Genomic DNA, 27,130 nt, shown 5'->3' with positions numbered 1-27,130 from the left:
CACTTTGCCTCAGGCTGTTCCTGAAAGCAAGGACCTCCCTCTCCCCTCCTTCCCCTCCCCACTCTGGCCCTGGGTCCTTACCCATCCAGACTTCCCCAAACTGCCCAGCTCCAAGTTTCTTCTCCAGCCTGAGGGACTCCCGGGGGATCTCCCAGGCATCTTTCTCCCAAGGCTTCTGGGGTTTGGAAGACATGCAGGGCACTGTCAGCTTCTGGCAGAGTCCGTCGCTCCCCTCTGGAATAGAGCCCCTGATCAGCTGAGGGCAGCCAGTTCCAGGCCAGCCACAGGCTTCCCCTTGGGGGCTGCCCCACCCGGTCCACTGTATCTGGCCCATGTTCCAAAGGATCGCCCTATCAGGGACATCCCCAAGAGAACAGAGCATGACGAGATGCCACCTCTGCCCTCCTGCTCAAAAGGCCTTCAGGAGAATCCGAAGCAACTATTTGTCTGGGGAGGAAGCATCATCAGGCCTCAGAGGCTGCAGTGCACACTTGACCAGGATTCCTGGGAAACAGGCCCACCCACTCGGGCCCCCGGTTGGAAGGCAGCCCCAGTAGGACTTACTCTTTTTTGTTTGTTTGGCTGCGTCCCACAGCACGTGGGATCTTAGTTTCCTGATCAGGGATTGAACCTGCACCCCCTGTATTACAAGCGCGGAGTCTTAACCACTGGATCGCCAGGGAACCCCCAGGACTCACTCTTGTAGTGGGCCACCAGCTCCTGCAAGCTGCCGAAGGTGCTCCGGGGGGAGATGTAGAAGCCCCCATTGTCCAGCGTCCGGATCTTATAATGTTTCACTGTGTCCCCGTGCTGGGGGTCGTAGTCTCGCACGGACAAAGAGTAGCTCCCTGCGTGGGCCAGAGAGAAACCCCTCAGGAGTGGACTCTCGGAGGCCTGCCGCCCTGTGTCAGCAACCTGACACTCTGTAAGGCCACTACTGGCACCGTCCTGGCACCTGCTCAGTGGAGTACAGGGTAGGAGTGGGCTGTGGAGTCAGGCTTCCTGGGTGCTTCTCGGGCTGCTCCATGTCCAGCTGTGAGACCTTGGACAAGTGACCGCGTCACTTCTCTGGGCCTCAGTTTTCTCATCTGTAAAATGGGATTGGTCATACCTCCTCACCCCCATCCCATTGCCTGATGGTTAAAAGAAGTAATGCTTGTACTCAGGATGTAAACACTCATTAAATGTTGGCTGTCATCATCTTCATTATTATCTCTTTTTCTTCCTATCATCTATCTATCTATCTGTCTATCAATCACAAAAGCCAAGATACCACACCAGTTTGGTAGAAACGCTATTTAGAAACAAACAAGCAAAAAGATAAAACAAACACAAAAATATCCAGTTCAATTATTACAGTACAAACATTGAAATGTAAGTGTAAACATTAAATGCTGTGGCAGGCTGAGTAACAGCTCCCAAGATGTCCGTGTTCTAATCCCTGACACCTGTACATATATTACCTTACATGGTAAAAGGGGTTTTGCAGATGTGATTCAGTTAAGGATCTGGAGATAGGGAAATCATCCTGGATTATCCAGGTAGGCCCAGTGTAATCCCAAGGGTCCTTATAAGAGGAAGTAAGAAGGTCAAAGTAGGATATATGAAGATGGAAAGTTGAGGTTGGAGAGATGTGAGAAAGGGGCTATGAGGCAAGGAATGCTGGTGGCCTCTAGAAGCTGAAAAAGGCAAAGAAACAGATTCTTTTGTGAAGCCTCCAGAAGGGACCAGTCCTGCGGACACTTTAACTTGAGCCCAGTGAGACTGATTTCAGAATTCTGACCCCCAGAACTGTAACACCATAAATTTATCTCGCTTTAAGCCACTAAGCTTGTGGTAATTTGTTACAACAGCAATAGGAACCTAATGCGCATGGCATCACATAGACCAGAAACACACACGTCTTTCAGTCCACGGCCACGGTTCTGCTATTTGTGAGCTGAGTGTCCTTGGGCAAGTTATCAGCCTCTCTGTCTCTCAGTTTTCTCTACCACAGTAGCACCATGTCATAGGATTTGGGGGAGGTTTAAACTGTTGCATGAATAACAGCTGATCATACATGCTAGCCACTAAGAACCTTGTCTGAATAAAAAATGAATGAAAGAAAAAATGAATGAATAGGAATAATATTCATTATAATGAATTATAGTTATAGGTATTATGATAAATGATATTATTCACTATAGTGAATGAATAACCCCACAAGGTAGAGGTTCTTTATCACCACAATGTTATAGATGAGGAGACTGAGGTCCAGGGAGGTGAAGTAACTCACCCACAGTCACACAGCTTGTAAGTAGCAGAGCTGAGAGTCAAACCCAGGCAGCAGGCTCTGGGACCCCCACTCTTAGCCACTCTGCCCAGTCAAGGTGAGGCTGGTTTGGCCGATGCTGGGTGGGGAGAAGCAGAATCCAAGAAGAAGCAGGATAGGATTTGGGGCACTTGTGCTGCAAGTTTTATTAACTCGGCGAACCCGCCTATGCCCCCACCTCCGAGGGCTATGACAGTGGCCCAAGCTCACCTTCCTGCCCCGTAGGTCTGCCCCTGTGTGCAGGATGGCCCAGCGGGAGAAGAGAAGCCGAGGGCTGTGTACGGCTTTACCTTTTTGTCCATTTCTTTTCCTCTGGGGGCTGAAAAGGGGCTTGTTGGGTGGGAGGAAATAAAGCCTAAATATTCACTGACCCAAAACACTGATTTTGAGTGGCGTTCTAGCCACATTCAGGCTTCCCCAGTTCAGATACCTAGGGAGTGAGTAGAAGGTCACACAGATGCCTTCGATTGTTGGCCCCAAAACTGTTTGCCCAGGGTACTGTGAGGTCACACTTTATGCAATTTACTGATTTCTTTGAACCAGGCAGTCTTGAGACTAAACACCGTAGTAAAAGTCCACTCTGTGTGTGAAATCCGAAATCACGAGACTCCTACTTGCATTCATTCCTTTGGGAAAACTGGCCTCAGTTGATGTCAGTTTGAGTTACGCACTGTTTTGGGGCACTGCTCTTGCCTCCTGTGCGATGACCCGGCGCAAAGCCACCCTCACAGCACAGAAATTTCAGGAAGCAGGCCTCCAACATCAAAACTTCCAAATACCTCGAAGGAGCTATTTTAAGCAGGGTCCCAGCGAAGGCCCTCCTTTGGGAGGAGGCCACCCATTTTCGTATAGAGAGAGGGAAGAGTCAGGTCTAGGGGCAAGATATATTTTGATGGATATTTAAAAGAATACAAGCAGGATGTTGTTTTTAGGGGCGGTCGCTGCCTCCTACTTCCATTGGCCTAAGCCGGCAGCTCTGGGGGCTGAGAAGGCCCAAACTAGGCTTGAGCAAAGGGCCGGAGGAAGCTTGGAAGCCGCAGTGGGCTGGTGAGTTGTTCAGGCCCCCATCCCCCGGGGCATTCCCCGTGGGGTAGGGGTGGGTGGGCAGGGACACAGGGCTGGGAGGGCCCGCATCACCTTTGGTGGTCTCGCTGTCCCGCATCATGAAGGAGCCCAGCACATTGCCAGGGGCCAGGAGTTGGCGCTCTGCATCCTTCCGGCTGATGCCCTTGAAGAACCACCTGGAGGGGAGGGGGGTGCAGCGTGTGAACCCGTGGCGGACAGTCCTGGCTGGCTCTCAGTGCTCTTGCCCGGCACCAGGATTCTGAGGGCCAGGCTTCCTGCGGGATCAATTTTACTCAGATTCTTTTGGGGAAAACAACCATTCTTTTAATATTTTAACATTAAAACAGACATTTTACCAAACTGGTGAATCCAGTTTGCTGAGGCTGAAACTTATGCAATTTGGGGAGCTTTCTTCAAGAAAAGTAACACAGCGTTACAAATACAAAATGCTCGTGGTCGTTCCAGCACCAGCCAACGGGAGGGATAAGGTGATGAACAGAAAGATTGGGTGGAAAAATACAGTGGTCTTAACCAACTGCGGTCAAAAATCTTACTTCTCCAAATTTCACAAGAACATTTGACCATCTTTTCAGGGTCTTGGAGGCCCATGTGAGTGAGGGCTGAGCTCTGTTACTGCCACCGTTCATCCTCCTCTGTGGATACAGAGTGAATATAAAGTCGGCATGCGTTTCTAAGAGAAAAGGTGAGATTTCAAATGATTTTCTACTTGGGACCGTATCCTTGGACCTTTTCTTCATACTCCCTGGATGTTTGGGATCTTGGGTGGAAAAATTCAAGCAGCAGCAAACAAACCCATTCCCTGAGGAGTAGTTCATGGGCTGTGATGGAAAAACCTCAGACCAGAGGTCAGCTGGCCTTGACCCTGCCACAAATCTGCTGTGTGATTTTGAGCACGTCGCTTTCCCTCTCTGAACTCCTGTTTCCTCTGCTATCAACTGGGGAGACAGACAGCTGACATTCCTCAAGTTCTTGTTACCCACCCAACAACTCTGTGGAATCATTGCCTTTATTATCCCCACTTTATAGATGAGGAAACTGAGGAACAGAGAAAGCAAGTAACTTGCCTGGCGTCATAGAGCTAGGAAGTGGTGGGGGCAGGATTCAAAGCCAGGCAGTCTAACTCCAGAGCCCAAGGTCTTAGTCACCATTCTACACCTCCCACTTGCCTTCTTTGCTCTCATTTGGTAAAGTAATTCATGCCATGGTAAAATGTTCAAGCAATGTTAAAGGGTACAGAGTAAGAGATATCTCCCTGGCAATTCCATCCCTAGGAAGTTATCCCGCTATCTCCCTGGCAATTCCATCCCTAGGAAGTTATCCCACCGATCTTGCACAGGAGGAAGTGACATATACGCAAGGAGATTCACCGCAGCACAAGACTGGAAGCAGCTTAAGTGACCGCTGGCAGGGGATGGTGGGGCATCTACGTGACAGACACTGCAGCTGTGAAAAGGAGGATACTGTAGGTGCTGCACGGAAGAGCTGAACAAAAGGAGTAGAACAGTGTGCGTTCAATCTGCCACTTGTGTAAAATGGAGGGAGATATATGTATTTTCTTAATCAAGTATAAAGCATTTGGGAGGACGTACAAGAAACTGGTTGCTTCTGGAAGGGAAGTAGCTGGGTGGGGATAGGGTGGGAGGAACACTTTTCACTCTTTATCCTAGGTCCTTCTGCACCATTTGCATTTTGAAACATTTGAAAATATTGCCTATTTCAAGGCAGATGAGGAAATAAGATCTCATCCCACGCTGATTCCAGTGCCCCAGCTGCCCTCCCCAGAAGCAGCCTCTGTGAGCAGTTTCTTGATGCAGACACAAGAACCCAGGAGTGTAAGACTCACATAGGTATTTAGGTCAGTGGTTCTCAAGGTGCGGGAGGCAGACAGCGAACCCGTGAACAACCAAGGAAACAAGATCATTTTTGCTAGTGAGAAGTGTCTAGAAGGAAGTAAAATGGGTTTCCATGAGAGAGAGAGAATCTCAGAGGGGACCTGATTGAGACCGGGAAGGCCTCTCTGAGACTGGAAAGATGAGAAGGAGCCAGCCAGGCAAAGAGCCCTAGGAAGAGCGTGCCAGGCAGGGGAGACAGTGAGTGCAAAGGCCCTGAGGCAGGAGCAAGGCTGGCTCTGTTCATGCTTCCTTCTGGAGGGCGGGGAAATAGAATACTCACTCTTCTGTCTCCAGAGAGTTGACTCGGGCAACGTAGTTGCTTGGGATGTAGCCCTCTTTCCGGGTAGCCAGGGATCGTGCTCTCCACCACTCCCCAGATCTGAGGGACAGGAGGAAGCAAAGGGGTCAGAGGGCAGGAGGACCACTCCTCGTCCTCTTGGGCCCCCCAGCCTTGGCCTGGAATACCCCCAACACCAGGAAGCCGGTAGGGTGAAGGGCAGGGCCGCTACTGTCTCCGCTCCCAGCCTTCACCCCGTTAAGGTAAATACCTTTACAACAATCCCCACTGTGCCTCTGAAGGTCCGCCCAGGGCTAGAATCAAGCCCTGTACCTGCATTCAGAGTCCTAGGTTTGTGGCCTCACTCTTATTCCCTGGACTTGTGGCCTTGGCCTTATTAGCCATATGTAAGGTGGGGCCCTATGCCCATGGCAGACTCACAGTGGCTCGTTGGGGCTGAGAGCCAGAAGGAGTGGGCTCAGGAGTCTGACCAAGCATAACCACTCCCATCCTTGGGCCCCAGGACATACTAGACACTACATCCACTGATGGTGAAGATGGTAGGAGAGTGGAGGTAGCAAGCTCAGAGATCCATGGATTTCTGAATGCAAAGTCACCTCAGCAGGGTCTGGTCCATAGGTAAGGCTGCAGCTTAATCATAGGAGTCCAAGGAAGGCTTCCCTGAGAAAGCACTTTCTACTGTCCATCCTTGCCTGGATGAGCCATTAGCAAGTATGCAAGTCCCTTTACTGTGGCTGTAAGCCAGGTTAACAGCAAACTCTTCTTCCTTTATTACGATCAGGTTCTCATCAGTCATTTACACCCTAGTGTAATATAGTTTATCAGGTCCTTTACTGAAGCACAAGAGAGCAAAACTGAGTATTGGAGATAGGTAGGTCTTAGAGGGGAGTGGAATGGGGACTCACTCTTCCAGGACCACCATCTCGTCCCCCTTCTGGAAACTGAGGTCTTCATGGTGAATGGCCTCGTAATCATACAAGGCAACCACAATGATCTCCTCAGAACCTGCTGGGAAGAGAGACATGTGGGATGGTGAGGCTTTATCTGAGCACACCCACAGTCCTGGGTGTTTCCCACCCCAACACCTGGCACCCAGCCCTGGACCCCTTGATGTGTCTGTCTCGTGATATAAGTAAGCATCTTGCCATGCCAGCTGCGATTCTTGAGTTTAAAGCTAACGGAGTTTTGTTCATGTTATGAAACAACATTATAGAAAAACAATAGCTTGTACTAAGTACTTTGGGGGAAATTTATGGGATTTTCAAGAGTGGTTTTGACTGTTTGGGATTTTTGCCTCAAGCTCTGACTGAGAACCTAACCTAATCCGCTACATAACATGACTCCACTACACGTGCTTGCCAGCTACTTACCCTCTGTGGACCCTGGTGGGTTGCCGTTGCTACTGTCAGGCCACTGTGGGGAAGAAATGGGAGAAGGGGATGAATCCAATAGTGTGTGTGTAGCCATGGAAGGTCTGTGTCAAAAAGGATATCCCAGCCCCGTGAGTCATGGGAGGAGGCCCAGAGAGGGCTGGGAAGTACCCAAGGTAACACAGCACATTAGGGGCACAGGCAGCACAAGGATGCAGGTCTCTTGGGTTGTAGGCTCTGCCTTCAGCCTTGGACATACTGGGGGACGTACTTGTGCCTTCCCCTCGACATACAGTGAGGGGCTTGGTCCAGATCAGTGTTTTCCAAGCTATGTTTGAAGAAACCCTAGGTCCACCAACGTGGCCCATGAATAAAGGCTCCACTATGTATGTGAAACAACATAAGTGTCTGTCCAAAGGGGAATTGGTTCCTACACTGTGGTGCTCTAAGCAGCCCTTATAAAAGGGAGGCCGCTTCCTTCCTGACACAATGAGACCTCAAAGATATATTGTTGAGTAAACAAAGCTAGTTCTTCAGAATGGTAAATATGATACATTGGTATAAAACACATACTCAAACATCCTAAACACTTTCTGTGGACACATACTGTACACATGTGAGTGTAAATTCACGGAAAAAGGTTTGCAAGGTTCCATGCCAAACTGACAACAGCTGATACCTCTGAGGTAGGGTGTGGGGCATTGGTCAGCAGAGACTATAGCTTTCACTGAAATCTGTGATTTTTATTTTCAAGGAGAATGAATTTGTGTGTTACACACATAAGTAAACATTAATTTAAAGAAATAGGTTTGGGAAACACTAAGAAGTATATCTTTTTTGGGGAGAGTCACAAAGCCCATTACAAAGATTTATAAAGGCTCTGAGTCCTACAGGGAAGGAGTGCTTGGCCCAGTGTTTTGCAAACTGATATGACCTGGGAACCCTTTCTCAGTTACTAACTTACTGCTGAACCAGTGCTCTGAATGTGGGGAACAGTGAATGGCTGATAATAGCGTCCCTTAAACCTGATGCTCAGAGAGAACAGCCAGAAACTGGCGGGAGAAAATCCTCTGCTTCCCACTGCTGACAAGCCAGAAGGCCTCAGAGAACCTGAGAACCTGGAGCCCTGGCCACAGAAAGGGCCCCGGGACATGCAGGCCAGGTGAGAAGCAGACCTGGGAGCGACTTAGGGTTTAGGATGTCAGCTCAGGATCTCGTGTAACCTCAGGCTGTGTTAGTAGATGTCAAGTGTCAGAAGGAGGGAGGTGAATATTCCAGTCTTCTCCCATTTCCATGTGTTTGGGGCAGGACTAAGGGGCAGGTGTGTGATCCAGGAGTAAGGGTTATGGGGTAATATGCCTGCCTTCAATACAAGGAAGAATCTTCTAAGGGGCACCAGAAAAGAGTGCACCCCTGCCTCTGCAGGCAGCGAGCAGAGGCTGTCCTTCCTGGACAGCCTCAGGTAAGGGGATGGACGAAAGGATCCTATAGGAGAGAGAACCTAGCCTTGAGTTTAGGAAGACCCAGCTCTGCTGCTTCCCAGCGGTATGAGCCCAGGGGAGCCATTTAACCTCTTTGAGCCTCAGTCAGCCTGGCTGTAAAGTAAAGTAACTCCAGCCTCAGTTTTTGGTGAGGATTAATGAACAGAAATACCTCACTCCAGTGCCCGGAACATAGTAGGTTTTCAAAGAACGATAATGATTATTACAACTGTTACTGCTGCTCTTAGTACTGTTGTCCCTTTACTAGTACGATTATTGTAATCACTACTATTGCTACTGCTACGGCTCTTCTGACTATCACAACTACCATTACTAGTGGGGCTACTTCTATGGCAACTACTGCTCCCAGGACCCCCACTATTGCCACCATGACTACTGTTCCTGTCACTAGCATTTGGCTCTGTTACTCTTGTTCCTACCCCTGGGACATTGGAACCTGCACTGCCCAAGTTTCAATCCTTACAATCAGGTGGTCTTCAGCAAGTTATTTAATCTCTCTGTGTCTCATCTGTAAAATGGGTATAATATAAATTGTGACCTACAAGAGCACTATTGTGAGGATTAAAGGTGTTAGTAACAGTAATGCACTTAAGGTAGGGCTTGGCTCATCGTAAGCTCTGTAGAAGTGTAAGAGAAGTAAGCAAATAACCTCTGCTAGCATTACCACTTCTCTCATTTACTCTTTCTGCTTTTGTTCCTACTGCTATTGCTGTTGTATTCCCACTAGTATTGTTGTTTCTGTTATTGCTACCATTGTTATTACAGTTACTGCCATGATGCTGATACTGTCATCATTCCTGTCATTACTTCAACTGCTGTTGTCACTAACCTGCTCACTCATGACTCTCAGTACTGCTTATGGTACTTCCTAGGTGTGAGGCCGGCCATGCCCCCTGGGACCTGGTCACCCAGGCTGATGGGCCAAGGCCTGGGCAGTGGGACAAGGGGCAGTGACATCCCTGCCCTGGGTGCTTGGTGCAGGGGTATCCTGGGGAGTCAGGGAGCTGCTGGCAACCGGTAAGCTCCATTTCACCCCAGGCTCACCCTGCTCGCCCTTGGGAAAACAGGAAGCGGTGAGGGCAGGTTGGGGCAGCCCCCGGGCTGCCGTTGGTCTCCCCTTTCTTCCCCAACTCACCCGCTTGCCCAAGGACGTGGGATCCGGCACATACAAAGCGCTGTGTGGGCTGGTGTCGGGCTCCGTTTTTGAGACCTTGCCTCCATCCCGGAGGAACCTGGACTTCACACACCCCATCCTGTGGTAAAGAGAAGGGAGATGAGCCCCGCTTGCTCTGAGCCCCACACGGGGGAGTCTTTGGTGCTGGGCTCTAGACCCCGTGTTCCCAGGCTGGCACCCTGTCACCTTCCCTGTCTCCCCTCCCCCTCTCTGCCCCCCTCACCCCACCCTGGCCACGTGGAGCTCACTCTGCCCTTGTCATCTCTGGGCTTCCCCACACCACGTCTGGCCCGCACCCACACAGAGCTGACAAGCTGTCGTAGTCATGCTACCAAGGACCCCTGCGATGGGGAGTTTATTCAGAGAATAAATCGTGATGATCATTGAAATTCAACAGGCGGAGCCTCGGAGCAGAGTGGGGGGCGGGTGTGGGAGCTGCCAGTTCTGGGGTCAGAAAGCCTGAGCTGACGCTTGACCCCTCCCTCCCCAACTAGCAGCTCACTTACCATGCCCCCTGCTCCCCAGTCTCAGTTCCTCATCAGCAAAGTGGGGATAATAATACGACCTACTCGCTGGGCGTTGGGAGGACGAGAAAGCACGTGGGTGGGGAAATACTCAACACAGAGTCAGGCTCAGAGCAAATGGTGAAGTAAAACTATACTCTCGTTATATAACGTCAACATTTTATATAAACTGATAAGGATCGGGTCACATAATGTGGCTCAAACAATCAAGGTCATCATATTCCTCACATCATTTTCTAGTTGCCTTCTAACAGCTTCCTTCCTTCTTCCCTCCCTCCCCCCCACCCCTTTTTCTTTTTTTCTTCCTTCCCTTCTTTCTCTCATGGATTTATTTGGTCATTCAACCATTCATTTACTCAGCAAACGTTTACTGAGCACTCTTCTAAACCATGATTAAGACAAGCAAGTTCATGCCCTTACGGAGCTCACTCTGGAGGTGGATGGGAGACACAGACGATAAACAGGTAACAAATAAATAACAAGATAAATGCAGTTAGTGAAAAGTGTGAGGATGATGAAAGAGGATGTGATCAGGAACAACTATGCGGGGCCTCTTTACACAGGGCGGTTGGGGAAGGCCTCTCTCAGGAGGTGATATTGGACCTGGGGCCTGACTGACACAAGGGAGCCAGTTATGTAACACTCTGAGGGAACAGTGTTCCAGGCAGAGGGAACAGCGAGTGCAAAGGAATGTGATTGAAGAGAATCAGGCACTGAAAGGAGGCCAGTGTGACTGGAGACCACAGGCAGCAGAGAGAGGATAGCATGTGACAAGGATGCCCCATGTTGTGAGGAGTTTAGATTTGATTCTAAGGATGATGGGAAACCATGGAAAGTTTCAAGCAGAAGGATGACAGGGTTCAGTGTGTACTTTAAATAATCCCACTGGCTGCTCGGTGGAGTATGGACTTTAGTGAGCAGGGCAGGGAGCCCTGTCCACTGCAGGAGTCCAGGCTTGAGATGATGGTGGCCTGGCCCGGGGTGGTGGCTATTAAGGAGGGGGTAAGAAGTGGACAGATTCGGGGGACATTTTGGAGGTAGAGCTGACAGACTTTGCTGGTGGATTAATCAAATTTAAAGACACTTAAAGAAAACACTTTTACCTGATCAGAGTCAAAACTTAATTGTTAAAGTGGCAGAAACTTTTTCTTTCTTTTCTCAAAATGTGCACATGTATTTGCTGAGAAGATAGGCTGTGAGCCGCCACATAAGGAAGTAACTGTCTTCCTCATCTCTACACAATCACAATTTTCTTCTAAAGCAGTTAGAACTCAGTTATACTTATCTTGTTAAAATAAACATGTGTTTGTGGCTTAAGAAATAACCCCAAATTCCTAGGTTAACGAGAGTTATTTTTTTAAGATTCTTTTTATTTACAAGGATGTTTTCTGTCTGTCCTGGTGGGAACTGGGAACAGTTTACCACATCAAGACCTGAGCGGGTTTTGCTTCATTCGCCTTTTGCGAATAAAGTCAGGAACTAATCCAGACTCCTGGAGTGCTAGATCATTGAAAAATGATTGCAATGAATCAGTGCTTTATAATGTACTTGTGTGCATCGAAAACAAAAACCAATACCTCTCTGACTTGTGATAAATATGGTTTACACTTGTGGGAAATAAAACAGCATATTGTGTGGTTTTGTATGACAAAATTATATTACGTTTCATATATTTTGATTAGCTTAAGGGTGTTCTGGGAAGAGCATAGCTGTGTGAGGTACAGAGGCTCCCTCCACCTCTCTGAGTACCTATTGGGTATGCCTTACATCATCAAGTTACAGATTCAGCATGGCCACAGGGTCTCGAGGGATGGGCCTCCCCAGGCATGAACACGCATGATCCATGGATGGTGGGGTTCTACCTCCCGGGGTGGCTGCAATCACAGATGAGTTGAGGAGTGTAAAGGTGTCTGCCACACAGTAAGTGCGACAGAAATGTTAACCTTAACCGTTTCCATTCCCTAGCAGATGTGGCACTGCCCTGGAGCATAAAGCAAGCACTGTTTGCAAGTCCTTTGGCCTACAAGTGTAGAGATACCACAGTACTCTAGAAGTTAACTTTTTAAAATAGGGAATTCCCGTTAGTTCAATTTTTGCACAATAAAGTTTTTTTTTTTTAAAGTGATGTACTAGCAGGAGTCAAATTTGCATAAAATGTGATTTCCCCCTAAGTCAAGAGAACCATTCTACTGCCCGGTCTGGAGCGGCCTCAGAAATGCTTATTTTCACGACCACTAGACCTAGCCATGTAACGTGAGCCACGTATATAATTAAAAATTTTCTACAGCCACATTTTTTCAAGGTAAAAAGAAACAAGGGAATTAATTTTAAGATGTATTTATTTTTCCCAATATGTCAAAATTATTAACATGTAATCAATATAAAATTATCATTGAGATACTTTATATATATATATTTTTTCATGCTGAGTCTTCACATCCCAGGGTGTGTTTTACACGTACAGCACATCTCAGCTAGGACTTGCCATGTTTCACGTGCTCAAGACCTGTCTGTGGCTCAAGCTACTGTATTCAGCAGTGCAGATACAGAAGGTTCCCATCTCTGCAGCACAGCAGAGGCTGGTCTTGTTCACGTCTGTGTCCCTCAGCGCTTAGCTCAGTGCCTCCCTGGCACACGGTAGGAGCATAGTGCACCGTTAGTGAGTAAATACATGCCCAGAGCCCACGCTTCATGTGGTCAGGCCAAAGTAAAAGCATCAGGACCCGGTTCCTGCTCCAGTTGGGATGGGAAGACTGGACATACAGAACTACATTCCCAAGAAGCTGTTAGGCATTGGCAAGGACAGTCAGAGCCATGCAAAGACTGCTACAATACTTACTGAGTGAGAAAAGCAAACTGCAAAACATATATAATATCAAGCCATTTTGTAAAATGAATATATATCCGGGTTCTGTCACCAACATGTGTATGTTAGTTTGTTCATAGGAAAAACAACCTGTTTATAATAATTGAGCAGCAGGATAATGAGTTGGGTTTTGAAGAATGGGAAGGATTTCAATAAAGATTGGGGGAAACTCAAGAATGTTCCAAAGAAGCACTGACTTTCAAAAAGGATTTGAGGGAGCTTATAATATTAAACCATATACAGAGCACTTCAAGACTCAAAAGGGTTATGCTACACCATTTAGAAAGGAAAGATTATTGAACCAGAAGCCTAGGGTGCTACTGCTACTGCCATTGAGTAGTAGATCTATCTCTGAGTTTCCTAGCAGCCAAGATAAAAATGGCAATTTGTACATTGTTAACATAAAATCCCAGGAAGCATGGCAATTTACTGAGAGAAACAAATATTTTTTGAGCCCTAAATTCAAAGGAGAATTTATTATGTGGATCATCCTATAAAGGTCACTGGAGAACACAATGAACAGTGATTTGGCAGCAAAGTCTGCTGTATGTTGACAAGTAGTCCCCAAATACATGACGCTGATGTTTGGGTGGGTTTGGAAACCATGGGATGGGGGTGGGGAGAGGGCGAGGGAAGAGGTTTATATATCCCAGGGCTTCTCTGCAGAGTGGGGGCTGCACAGTTGCTTGAACTGAGTGAGAAATGTAAGAGTGCCTGGCTACTCAGAGTGTGGCCAGCATGAAGACCAGCAGCATCTTCGTACGGGAGGCGTTAGAAATGCAATCTCGGGCCCCACCTCCCAAATCGGAATGTGCGTTTTAACAAGGCTCAGGTGATTCACGTGATCATTCTAATTGAGAACTGGGCAGAGTGAACATTTTTTGCTCTTGCTTCCTCAGCATCCATCCCTTTTCTGATAACAGTGCCTGGATATTCCTTGGGCATCCAGCTTCTCCCACTCAATGGGCTTTCAGGGGGCTACCCCACCCTTGCCTTCAGGGATTGACAACTTGATACAGGCCCAGCCCATTCGAGAATTCCATGTTCCACGACAACCAATGGTGCTTGGTTCAGTTATAGGTATGTACGTGATCCTAGCCGAGGCAGAGTCTGCCCTGAGGTTTTGCTGGAAAAATTAGGGAAAAGGCACTCTCTTTCCATAAGCGTTGATGTGGATGTGAATGTAGATGTACGTATAGATGTGGACGTCGATGTAGATATGAATGTGGATGTGGATGTAGGTATAGATGTAGATGGAGATGTGGATGTGGATGTAGATGTAGTTATAGATGTGGATGTAGCTATAGATGTGGATGTGGATGTAGCTGTGGATGTGGATGCAGGTATAGATGTGGGTATAGATGTAGATAGGGATGTAGAAAACTGGAGCTCTTGGGAGCCATCCTGACATCATGAAGGGAGGGACTGCCTTTGAGTGAAGCCATCACAAAGGACAGCAGAGCTGAACAATGGAGACAATGTGATTCCTGAAGACATGTTTGAACACCTGGATCCAGCTATGCCTAAAACTTTCCAACCTCAGAATTTTTGTAATTCATGAGCAAGTAAATTCTCAATTCTGCCTAAGCCGGTTTGAGTTGGATTTCTGCCACTTGTACCCAAAGAGTCCTCACTGACTCTTGCATATTCCTGGGCCACACTCTGGATTGAATGAACTAGAGTTTCTGGGGATGTAGGCCTGGAATCTGCATTTCTAACAATTCTTTAGGAGATTCTTATCACACTAAAATTTGAGACCAACCTATGTAGTGGAATAAAGGTCAAACTTGGGATCTGAATACTTGGGTTTGGATCCCAGCTCTGCCACTGACTGGCTGTGTAACCTTGAGTAAGTCACTTCCCCTCTCTGAGCCTCATTTTCTTCCCTGTACGATAGAAGGCACTTGCTTCTCAAGCTTGTGGGACAGAGATGTGAAAGGCTTTTTAAAATTTCTGAAAACACATGTTTCTTGTCTAATCTGATTCGAAACCAGGCTCTGAGAGCAGAAGTGGCCTGCCTGGCCCCAGACTAACTTAGAACAGCTGATCCCTGACAAAGACACTTGCTCAGGTCACTGCTGAACTCCTGGGACCTGAAACCGGCTCCTCGTCCCCTCAGCTTCTGCAGGTGCTGCATGGAAGGGAAATGAGAAAGTCCAGCTTGCTTGGCCTGGCTGCCTCCCATGGTCACCGTGCTGGCTGTGGAGGCCTCAGAGCCGCCTCCTGAACTCTCAGAGCCAAGCCCAGGTCCTGCCTGTGCATCCTGTGGATTGGGTGGGAGATGGTTTTCTAGGAGCTTTTAGGCTCAAGCAGAGGCTTGTGAGGGCTGGGGGAGAGGAGCCCTGGAGTTTGGTCCCACCTCTGCCACAGACTCACTGTGTGACCTCAGGCAAGTCCCAGCCTCTCTCTGGGCCTCAGTTTCCCCAAATATGAAGTGAGATGTTGGATGATAAGTTCTCTGAAGGGAACAGCTATAGTTCTTTCCTGAGTAGCATCTACTCCTCCTTCTTTTGACAACAGCTCCCCAGTTTTCTTTGGGAACCACCCTTCCCCCATTCTCAACCCATGGATTGCGGTAAAGCTGACTTCAACCTCTGGCTGTAGGGGTGGGTCTGTGACCAAGTCTGGCCAATCAGTAATAGAAGTAGAGATGGGCATGTGACTCAATCCTGGCCCGTGAGAATCATCCGTTTGGCTGGAAAAGAGGCTTGCAGTTGCAAAGCAGAGCCAAGAAATGAAGAAATACAGATTCTCCAGCCCTACCTGAAGTTGATGTGCTCGTGGACTTTCCAATAACCCCCTTCCTCTGTTTGAGCCAGTTTGAGTTAAATTTCTGCTCCCTTAAACCTCAAAGGGTCCTGCCCAGTGCAAAGGAAATTCTTACAAGGGATTGCAATTCATACTCAAGTGTTAATGGCTTACGGGAAAGACTGCCTTGATAGGAAGTTTGATGGAAGAAAGTAAAGAGAGTACTAGACCCATTAGAGTAGGTGAGGGTGTGTGAAGTATGGACCTCATGAAGATGACGGCACTGAAGCCATGCTTAGAAAGGGCTTCCATACATATTTGTGGAATGAATATATTGTGTTCAACCCTCTCTAGGCCTGACCATACTTGGCTGAAGTCAGCAGGACCAGAATTATGAACCCACCTGTCAGATGGGGAAATGGAGGCCCATGGCAGAGAGCATCCCCAGGTGATCAGTGGCAAGTACAACAAGAACTCAGCTCTCCTGCCTCTCATACTTCACTGGGTCAGCCTCAGAAGCTGCAGTGGGGAAAGGGGAGGGGGGATGAGTTAACACAAACAGGAAGCTTAGGAAGGCAGACCGCCAGAGGCCCAGGGCTCAAGACTGTCCAGTTAGAGGAAACTTCCCTTCTCTGAATAGCTCAGCCATGGGGGTGGGGGAGAAAGCATTTCGCTATGAGGGACCAAGTCCCTGAAGAGTTTTCAGGAGTGCAGAGCCCTACAGCTCCCTCTTCTCGAGTTCCCTGACTGTCTTCTGAATGAACCAGCCAAACCTCCAAGTGACTGTTATCCATAATGGACATTTAGGGGTCACCCCTGTCTCCCCATCTCTTCCCTTTTCTGACCCTCAGCTTCTTTCTGATCAAGAGCTCAAAACTTTGACTTTGCAAACAGGAAGGGACTGGAGAGACCTTTGTTTTACAGATGGAAGCAGCAGCCCCAGAGAGGGCGGGTGTCATGCCCTGGTTTACACGAAAGCAAGTGACAGAGCAACACACTGAAGAGGAACTCGGGCCTTTGGTCATTTGCCTCACTTGGCCAGAGGGTTGGCTCTGAGATGCATATGTTCCAACCACTTGTTCCAAACATGTAGTAAGTTTTTAGCATGTTCAATGTTACCTCTGGGTCACCTGGTCAACTCCAGAACTCAAGGGCACTTGCGAGCCTCCTTAGAATAATACTACCTTTAAGGTAGGCAGGGGGCAGGGAAGTTTGGAAAACATAGGATGGGATTTGAAGCCAGAAAGAGCTGGGTTTGAATCCCCATTCTGCCTCTTACAGAAGTGAGCCTTTTAAAAATATAAGTCAAGTCATGTTGCTCCTCTGCTCAGAACCTCCTGGGGCTGCCATCTCACTTGGAGTAAAAGCCCAGCTCCCCTCTATGGCTGGCAAGGCTCCATGACCTGGAATCCCCTCAACCTCACAGTCCTGTCTCCACCAGCCCGCCCTTGATTTTTCCATTTCAGCCACACTAGCCTCTTGCTACTCTTCAACTCACCAACCATGTGTCCACCTCAGGACCATTGCACATGCTGCTTTCTGGAATGTTCGTCACCCAGAAAGCCTCTTTCTCTTCATGTAGATCTCTTTGCAGATCTCACTTTCTCAGAGGGGTCTTCCCTCATCACCCTGGCTAAGATAGGAACTCCGCCCCCAACTCCCAACACTTTCTGGCCCCTTCCCAGCTCTATTCTTCATGGCTTTAACCACCACCTAACGGGGCAATTCTACTGAGAGCAGAATTGACAAATGGCCCCAGCTGCTGTGCTTTGAAGACCATCACTGTTGCCATGGGCTGCTCCCAGCCAGGGACTGAGTGTGGCGGGGATACTGAGGCAGGCCCGTGCCAGGGGGACCTCTGATAGGAGACTTTGGCTAAGGGTTCTTTGACAGCCTTGCCAACCTTCCTTAGAACTGCCCTGCAGCCTAAGACACTTCCACCTTCCCTTCCTTGCTTGTTCTCTTCCTTCCTCCCTCCTTCCTTCATTTGGAGTCAGACGTGCCTGCTATCTGATGGCTCTCCTAGCCTCTTCTAGCTTCTCCCACAGGCATTCCCTCTAATCAATTTCTTGCACATTTAATCTCTCTGAGAGTCTGCTTCTCAAAGGACCTGAACTAACACACCTATTGTTACCTGTGGATGTATCATCTGTCCTCCCATAGAAAGTAAGATACATGAGGGTAATGATTGTTTGGTACATGGCTATATACTAGTGTGCAAAACTAAGACACAGTAGGTGCTCAATAAATTCTTGACTAATTGAACAAAGTGCCCCTTTAGCTGCCAGGGTGCCCTAGATTTCCCCATTTAAACAATAGTTACAAATGTGTGTTTAAACTGAGACGGACTCTCCATGTTTGTTTATCTCTGCTTGGAGAGGAACAAAGTCTTTCCTCGATTGAAGCTGAGTGGAGGTGGCCCCCTTCAGAAAGGACATGGTGGTCAGTTCGCCCCAGGGACAACTTTTCACTTCAACCTCCCAACGTGCTCCGAGGTCAGCTGCCCCCAAATCTGTCCTCAGTAAATGGAAACTTCAAAGCCAAAGAAACACATCCTCTGACCCTTTTACACTTATTCTTTTATAGTTGACAAAGCCTATTCTTTTCTGTTTTGGTGGGTATGTGTTTTTGTTTTTAAAATTACCTTTCATCACCTAGTAAAACAATACACCGTCTTTGTTAAAAATGAAAACAAGGACTTCCCTGGTGGTCCAGTGGTTAAGACTTCACACTTCCACTGCAGTGGACCCAGGTTTGATCCCTGGTCGGGGAACTGAGATCCTGCATGCCTTCGTGGGGTGGCCAAAAAATTTAAAAAAAGAAAAATTGAAAACAATACAGCGAAATCTAAGGCACCCTTGGAGTAAGGCTTGTAAGGTACCCTTTACAGGCTCTCCACGGCCACCCCTCCCTCCTCCAGGTAGCCTCTGCACGTGCGTCTGCATACATGTACTATATCAGAGAAGATGCTGTCGGCGCTCTGCCCCATAGCTCAGCGCTTCACCATTTCCGAACACTCGCCGGACGTCCAACTGCTAGCACTTGCATCTCTTTGCCTAAGAGATTTCTCTGTGGCCCTTGGTGCCTGCTGTGCCCTTGAGCTTGGCAAGTGGAAGTGCTAGAGAATCACCATCCCTCAGGAGCAGCCCTCGACCAGTGGCTGACAGGAGCAGGCAGATAAATACCCCAGTTCCTTTGCTTCTCAAGCGCGGTCATCAGCTCCCAGTGGAAATGAGCTCCAGGTGCCCACAGCGGGACTGGCTTGATAACACACCTTGATTGGCTGCCTTCTCTCCTTGTTTTGCTTCCCCACTCTCCTACCAGGGTTTTCTGGGATCTGCTCCCAAATAAACTAAATAGTAAATGCATTTGAAATCTTTTCTATGGTCTGCTTCTGGGCCAACTCAATCTGAGACATATACGCCTATAGAAAATATGGAGTATCTTTTGCGTGTGTTCACATCAAAGGAATACTGTTCTGCACGCATCATGAGGCAGTATTCTTATTCCCATCTTTTAGATGAGGAAATTGAGACTCAGAGAGTGAAGGAATTTGCCTGATGCATCACGACTTGTATGAGGCAATGTCAGCGCTCAAACTCAGGCCTCCTGTGCTCCGTCTCCTGTGCTTCACTGCTCTGGCAGAGCAACCTGTTCTCTTGGTTGCACCTAAGTCTCCTGGACCAAAGGATTTCATGGTGATGGTGGGAGCTCGGGCAGGTGTCATAGGGCAGGATTAGGAATGCAAGCCCCTGTGCAGTGCCATCCAGAGGGTGCAGCATGTGTGGCCACAGCCACTGCCAAGAACGGGGCACGTTTTACATCCAAGCAAGGGTTTCTTCTGTATCATTACCCATGCCTCTGAAAGTACACTAAAACTCCCAGTCCTGGGGTGGAGGGAACCGGAGAAATGGGATGGGGATCAAAATGCTGTGAGGGGGGACTTCCCTGGCGGTCCAGTGGTTAAGACTTTGCCTTCCAATGCAGGGGGTGCGGGTTCGATCCCTGGTTGGGGAGCTAAGATCCCACATGCCTCGTGGCGAAAAAACGGAAACATGAAAACAGAAGCAAAGATTGTAACAAATTCAATAAAGACTTAAAAAAAAATGTGCTGTGAGGGTTTGCTTAGAAAGACAGAGGCTAAGAGAGATTGTACTACTAACTTTGTGTGTAACTTTGGGAAAGTTACTTACCCTCTCTGGGCCTGACATTTCTTTTCTATTTAAAGGGAGGCCTTGTCATGATTGGAGGGCTGGGCTTGAAAACTCAAGTGGCTATAGGGGCCCACAGGGCCATCCACATGAGGAAGGTGGTCCGGGCAAGGGTGCCGCAAACCGGACAGCTCAGGGGCAGTCTACAGGGCAGCCCCATTCAGCATCACCAACGCTACCATGAGTCAATAGCAGGGGAGTACAGGAGATTGGTCTAGAACCTTGGGGTTCTAGTCCCAGGGCTGTCAGCTCCTCCAGTTTTTCAAGAGAAGACAGAAATCCAGATTTATGTGAGCTCTCTTGACTTTAAATGTTAGCAACTAATTTAAAAAGAATCACTTTGTGGGGTCAATTGAAATACACCTACTTGCTGAAATACCTCCTAGGCAAGGGAGGGAGGGACTGTTTAACGTCCCTCAATTCCGTATTTTTGAGAGGCCCTACTATGTGCCAGGTGCCAGGTGTTAGAGATACAGTAGTTTAGGAGACAGACATGTCTGTGCCCTCATGGGACTTAACTTCTAAAATAGCTTAAAGTCCAAGCCCTGACCAGTCCTCTGAATGCAGACAACTTTCTCCTCACCCTCTGGGGTAAGGGGCCCCACAGAGCAACCTGATTGGGGTGAGATTAAGATTCATGCTTCCCACGCCCATTAGGATGGCTCTAATAATAATTTTTTTTTTTTTTTGCGGTACGCGGGCCTCTCACTGTTGTGGCCTCTCCCGTTGCGGAGCAACAGGCTCCGGATGCGCAGGCTCAGCGGCCATGGCTCACGAGCCCAGCCGCTCCGCGGCATGTGGGATCTTCCCGGACCGGGGCATGAACCCGTGTCCCCTGCATCGGCAGGCGGACTCTCAACCACTGCGCCACCAGGGGAGCCCTCTAATAATAATTTTTTAAAAAGGAAAATAGCAAGTGTTGGCCACAATGTGGAGAAATTGGAACTCTTGTACATTGCTGATGGGAATATAAAGTAGTGGAATACAGTCTGGCGATTCCTCCAAAGTTAAACATGGAATTACCATATGACCCAGAAATTCAACTCCTAAGTATATACCCAAGGGAATTGAAAACAGGTGCTCAAATATATGTACATGCATGCTCATAGCAGCACCATTCACAATAGTCAAAACGTGGAAACAACCTGAATTTCCATCTACAGATGAATGGATAAACAAATTGTAACGCATACATACAATGAAATACTATTCAGCCATAAAAGGAATTAAATGTGTCAGTATTTAACTGGATGAACCTTGAAAACATTACGTTAAGTGAAAGAAGCCGGTCACAAAAGGTGTGGCTTTGTGTGATTCCGTTTACATGAAATATCCAGAATAAATTCATCCAGCGATACAAAAAAGCAGGTTGGTGGCTGCCATGGGCTGAGAGGAAGGAGGAACAGAGTAACTGCTTAACGTATGGCGTTTCCTTCTGGGATGACGAAGATGTTTTGGAACTACACAGAGGTGCTGATTGTACAACACTGTGAACGTGCTAAATGCCACTGCATTGTTCACTTTAAAATGGTTGATTTTATAATGTTACGTGAAGTTCATCTAAAAATAGTTTTCAAAATTACAAACTACATAAAAGTGCTTTGCTAGGATGGTTAAACAAATTATGGTGCCTCCAAACAGTGGAATATCATTCAGCCATTCAGAATTCGAGGATGTTTTAATGACATGGAAAAATGCTTACAATGTAATACTAAGTAAACAAGTGGGTTACAAATTGTACATGCAGCATTTTACTAATTATGTTAAATAAAATGTGCATAAAATACTAATTTACTAATTATGTTAAATAAAATGTGTTAAAAAAAAGACTATAAAAATAAGCTAAAATGTTTGTTATCCAAAATTTTTTTTAAAGATTCATGTTCCAGGAATTCCCTGATGGTCCAGTGGACCGTCCCTGACTCCCCGAATTCCCTGACTCAGTGCTTTCACTGCTGTGGCCGGGGTTCAATCCCTGGTCGGAGAACTGAGATCCCACAAGCTGCGAAGTGCGGTCAAAAAAACAAACAAAAAACAAACAACAGCAAAAGTTTCATGCTTCCACTGCTTCAGCATCTACTAAGTGTCAGTCATAGTGAACGAGACAAATGAAGATTTTTGCCCTCCTGCAGCAGAGAACAGGCGACAGTGGCCCTGGGTCTAGAAAGAGCTGGAAGGTCAGCAGAGCCAGATTCTTTCTTCTCTCTTCTCTGCCCCAGACTCCCTGGGTGACCCTTTCACGCCTCAGTCCTCCTCATACGCAAAAGCTGCCCCTCGGGAGAGCCATCCAGCCTCTTGGTGTTTCCCCCTAGAAACACCTGTACATGCACCCAAGACCACACATCCAGGCTGGCGCCAGCAGTATTGTGTGTTGTCGTGAACCCATGGAATAACCTGTATGTTCATCACCAGGGGAATGAGAAGTAAGGCAGGATGGTCCCCTGCTGGGATCCTCCACTTAGAAGGAATAAACTAGAGCTCTGTTTCTTATCCTGGCTAGACCCTGACAACTTAATGATAAGAAGGCAAGGGAAAATGAAACTGCAGAAGAATCGCACAGTTAGATAGCATTTATGTAGATCCTTAAAACACGAAAAACAATTTTATGTCTTGTTTATGTACCCACATATATGTAATACATTTTTTAAAGGCACAGACAGGAAGCACTGTAATTCATGACAGAGGTTGCCTCTGGGGAGGAAGAGAAACAGAACTGAGAGGGATACAAGGTGCGGAGGCTTCAATTTTAACTGTTACTTTTAGTAATATTATTTTTTAAAAAACTGAAGCAAACAGGACAAAATGTGAACATTTGTTAATTCTGGGTGGTGGGTTCCTGGGATATTTAGTATATTATTCTCTTCACTTTTCTGTATTTTAACCTCATCCCCCTCAAAAAAAAAAAAAAAAAAGGATAGTGAAAATAAAGCAGTGAAGAGAACCAGTATCTATTGAGGGCTTTCTCTGTGATGGCCAAAGTGGTCCTCAAAGTGTGTCCCCGGGACAGGCAGCATCAGTATCACCTGGGGATGCAAATTCTTGGGGTCCGGTGCCAGACTTACGGAGTCATGAACTCTGGGGTCAAGACCCAGAAATTTGTGTTTTAACAAGCCTTCTAGATGATTCTGTTGTTCTGCTAAAATATGAGAATCACCGGGCTAGACTGTAATAGCTATGACAATAGTTAACCCGTATTAAGCAATTAGACCTGTCAGTTCTCTAAGAGCGTTCCTTCAGCAACTCAATCTAATCTTCAAAACAACCCTATGAAGGAGCCATATTTTAATTATCCACATTCTACAGTTGTGGAAATGGAGGCACAGAAAGGCTAAATCCGCTGCCCAAGGTCCAACAGGCAGGTTGCTCCCAGAAACCCTTTACCTAACCACTACACTAAACTGTCACTTACATGACCTCTAACATATTCTAGCTCACTGCAGCCTTGGAAGAAAGACTTAGTAGCCCTCTTTGGCAGATTAGGAAATTGGAATTTAGGGAGGGAGAGTGACTTGTCCAAGGTCTCACAAGGAGGAAAGTCAGGGGCCACACATCCTGTTGTCTGTCCAGGAGGTTCTGGGGTTTGACCTAGACCCCCTGGGGATCAGGGCCTAGCTGGGAGGAGGAGGGAGCTCAGCGAGCTGACCCAGCTGCAGCCCTGCCTGGGCTCGCACCGTCACGCCTACGGCCAGCTGTCCCCTTCCCCACTATGGCTGCCAACCCGCCGTGACCGTGACGGTCACCCACCCCCACCAGGAACCGTAAGGGCCTTCCCCTCCCGGGCTCCGTGAAGCCTTTTTTTTTTTTTTTTTTTTTTCCTTTTGCAAAAGGGGAACCTGGAGTGCCCAGAGAAGTGGCGGCTCAGGCACAAAGTCACCCTACAGCTTTCCCAGGCTCGCCGCCAGGCAATTCCGCTGTTCATCTGGGCACCCTCCCCCGCGGGTCGGCCCCTGCATCCCACCTCCTGTCCGTCGCTCCCACGAAGGTCCCTTTCCCGGGCAACCCAACCTACGCGGCTCACCACCCCGGGTTCCCTCCGCAGCCCGAAGACCCTCAGGCCGAGGGTCACGGGTCGCTGTCCCCGAACCCGTGTGCGCTGCACTCACCTGGGCGCCCGCTCCTCGTCCCGTGGGCAGCCCGGATCCTCGCAGCTCGAGCGCCCCCCCAGCTCGGCAGCCCCCGGCGTCCCGGGCGCTCGTGCCCTAGGGAAAATGGACTGACTTTCGAGAAGAGGCTGGGGCTGCGCTCCGAGGGGCTTCGGGGCCGCGCGTCTTATGGGGCCCCTCTCGTGCTGGACTGTCCGCGTCCCTCCCACTTGCTTCTAGTTCCCGGCGGTGCGCCCGGGGTGGAACCAGGGACGCGGTGTCGCCCACAGGCCATCTGGGCTCCTTAGCCGCGCCCGGAGTGATGCTAACCCCGCCCCCAAGTGTCTTAAACCCGCCCCCGAAGATTCTAACCCCACCCCAGGGACTCTAATCTCTGTCCCCACCTCCTAAAATCCTAATCCCGCCGCCTAAGGATTTTTTTAAACACCGCCCATCCAAGGTTTCTAACCCTGCCCCCAAGAATCCTAACCTTGTCCCTGAGGGATAATAACCCCGCCCCCAAGAATTTTAACCGGTCCTTCAAAGGTCCTAACCCCCAAATAACCTAACACCTCCCCCAATGTATTCTAACGTTGCCTCCCATCGCCCTAATCCTGCCCTAAAGGATTCTAAACCCCACCCTTCCGAGAACCCCAACACCTCATCTCCTCCTCCTGAGATCTTAATTCTGCCCCAAAGGATTTTGAATCTCACATCTGAAGGAATTTTAACCTCGCCTACCGGAGATTTCTAATTCTGCCCCCAGGATTTTAATCCTGCCAACGGAAGGATACTAGCCCTTTTCTTTTTTCTTTTTCTTTTTTCTCCCGGTACGCGGGCCTCTCACTGCTGTGGCCTCTCCCGTTGCGGAGCAACAGGCTCCGGACGGGCAGGCTCAGCGGCCATGGCTCACGGGCCCAGCCGCTCCGCGGCATGTGGGATCTTCCCGGACCGGGGCACGAACCCGTGTCCCCTGCATCGGCAGGCGGACTCTCAACCACCGCGCCACCAGGGAAGCCCCTAACCCTTTTCTTGAAAAGATTCTAACCCAGCCCTCAGGATTTATTACCCTAATCCTAGGGATTCTAATCTGTCTCCTGAGCGATCCCAACCTGTTCCCATAGGATTTTAATCCGCCCCCCAGGGTTCTAATCCGGCGCACCCAAATATTCCATCCCTGCCTTCCAGGGTTTCTGATGGCACCTATCAAAGGAGTCTAAACCTTTTCAGGAGGATCCTAATCCCACCCTCATCATTCTCACAGGATTCTAAATCCACTCCTCCTCCCCCAAGCATTCCCCACCCTTCCAATCGCAACCTCCTAGCCCGGGCCCCTCCCCACACCGCGTCCCAAGCCTTCCCGGCCCTTCTGTGGTCTGCGGTTTCCGCTCCGCAGGCCCCTGGCGATTCAAACGCCAAGCAAAGTTCTTTGCCTGCAGGAACCAGACTGCCTTACTCCTTGCAGGCTTCCTGGCAGCTCAGAGGAGTTCGAAAATTGAGGGGGCGGCAAGTAGGGCTGGAGGGCACAGCTGGAGGCCGCAGATGAGTGAGATGTGCCCAGGGCCAGGCAAGGGCAGAGCACATCTCCTCCTGGAAAGAGAGGGACTGTCGCCTTAAATTCTGCTGGACACACCTCCAAAATGTACGGGAATCCTACTGTGTCTCTGTAGTCCCACTGCTACCAGCCAGTTCAGGCCACCATCATCTCTCCATTCATTCATTCAGCAAGATTGTGCTGGGCGCTGGGCTACATAGGGCTGGCTTCTTGGCCTCAGCACTATTGACATCTAGGTCCTGAAGTTCTTTGTTGTGGGGTCTGTTTTGTGCATAGTAGAATGTTGAACAGCATTTCTGGATTTAATCCACTAGATGCCAGTAACAACCCCCTTCCCCAGTTGTGACAGCCCAAATGTTTCCAGACATGACCAAACGTCCTGGGGGGGAGGGGTACAGACCATGGATGAGAAAGATAATGACTCTGCTCTTATGTGTTTTGTTTATGTACTTAAATACATGTATGCACTTTTAAAAAGTAGAAAACGGGGGACTTCCCTGGTGGTGCAGTGATTAAGAATCCGCCTGCCAATGCAGGGGACACAGGTTCAATCCCTGGTCCGGGAAGGTCCAACATGCCGCGGATAAGCCCCGGCACCACAACTACTGAAGCCCGTGCGCCACAGTGAGAAGCCCGCACACCGCAAACAAGTGTGGCCCCTGCTCACTGCAACTAGAGAAAGCCGGCACGTAGCAATGAAGACCCAACGCAGCCAAAAAAAAAAAAAGTGGATAATGGGTTTATATATATATATATATATATTTATTTATTTATTTATTTATTTATTTATTTATTTATTTATTTTATTTTTGGCTGCGTTGGGTCTTCTTTGCTGCGTATGGGCTGTCTCTAGTTGCAGCGAGCAGGGGCTACTTTTCACTGGGTGCGCGGGCTTCTCATTTCAGTGGCTTCTCTTGTTGCGGTGCCCGGGCTCTAGGTGCACGGGCTTCAGTAGTTGTGGCTCACCAGCTGGAGAGTGCAGGCTCAGTAGTTGTGGCGCCCGGGCTTAGCTGCTCCGTGGCATGTGGGGTCTTCCCAGACCAGGGATCAAACCATTGTCCCCTGCATTGGCAGGTGGATTCTTAACCACTGTGCCACCAGGGAAGTCCCTAGATAATGTTTTACTTGTGTGTTTAAGTTACTTGCATGGTACTTATTCAGTTTTGTCCTTTTTTCCCGCTCCATCACTAGATACTATTAATATCTAGCCATGTTGCTGAAGGTCATTGTCTGCCTCCTCCATAGTCTATTTATCCATTCCCCTAGTCATGGACACCCAGATTGCACACAACTTCACGCTACCATAAACAATGCCACTGGGGACATCCTGATATGTGTCCCCTTATGAACCCCTGTGAGAATTTTATAAAGACTTGCTTTGCCAAGAATGACAGATTCTTGCACAGTGGCTGCTGCCTGGATTCCTCTCCTGCCATTTCCCCGTATCTTGTCCCTTGGTATCCTCTGCTGGTCTTAATTTGAGTTCCCCAGAAGCAGACCCTAGACATGGA

General features: G+C 48.5%; 1 protein-coding gene across 5 annotated transcripts in view; it reads right to left on the bottom strand.

Moving 5' to 3' along the window:
• Positions 1 to 24,344, bottom strand: part of HCK (HCK proto-oncogene, Src family tyrosine kinase) — a 39,029-nt gene extending 14,685 nt beyond the window's left edge. Inside the window, exons 1-9 of one of the 5 annotated variants that reach the window (XR_004522074.2) lie at positions 24,086 to 24,344; positions 16,175 to 16,290; positions 9,595 to 9,712; positions 6,958 to 7,000; positions 6,493 to 6,595; positions 5,570 to 5,668; positions 3,449 to 3,552; positions 699 to 848; positions 82 to 234 (exon numbers count right to left, since the gene is read on the bottom strand). Coding sequence is in view for 4 of the 5 variants with exons in the window: in XM_033839924.2 (XP_033695815.1) it covers positions 82 to 234; positions 699 to 848; positions 3,449 to 3,552; positions 5,570 to 5,668; positions 6,493 to 6,595; positions 6,958 to 7,000; positions 9,595 to 9,712; positions 16,175 to 16,266 (862 nt within the window). In the remaining variant the exon portion in view is untranslated. The remainder of the gene's footprint in view (positions 1 to 81; positions 235 to 698; positions 849 to 3,448; positions 3,553 to 5,569; positions 5,669 to 6,492; positions 6,596 to 6,957; positions 7,001 to 9,594; positions 9,713 to 16,174; positions 16,291 to 24,085) is intronic. The other 4 variants (XM_033839924.2, XM_033839925.2, XM_033839927.2 and 1 more) reach the window with 4 other exon arrangements.
• Between the last annotated feature and the right edge of the window lie 2,786 nt (positions 24,345 to 27,130).

The sequence above is a fragment of the Tursiops truncatus genome, chromosome 15 (genome assembly GCF_011762595.2).
Source record: "Tursiops truncatus isolate mTurTru1 chromosome 15, mTurTru1.mat.Y, whole genome shotgun sequence".
Taxonomy (NCBI): domain Eukaryota; kingdom Metazoa; phylum Chordata; class Mammalia; order Artiodactyla; family Delphinidae; genus Tursiops; species Tursiops truncatus.
Note: the sequence above shows the minus strand (reverse complement) of the source record. Positions and strands in the feature narration are given on the sequence as shown.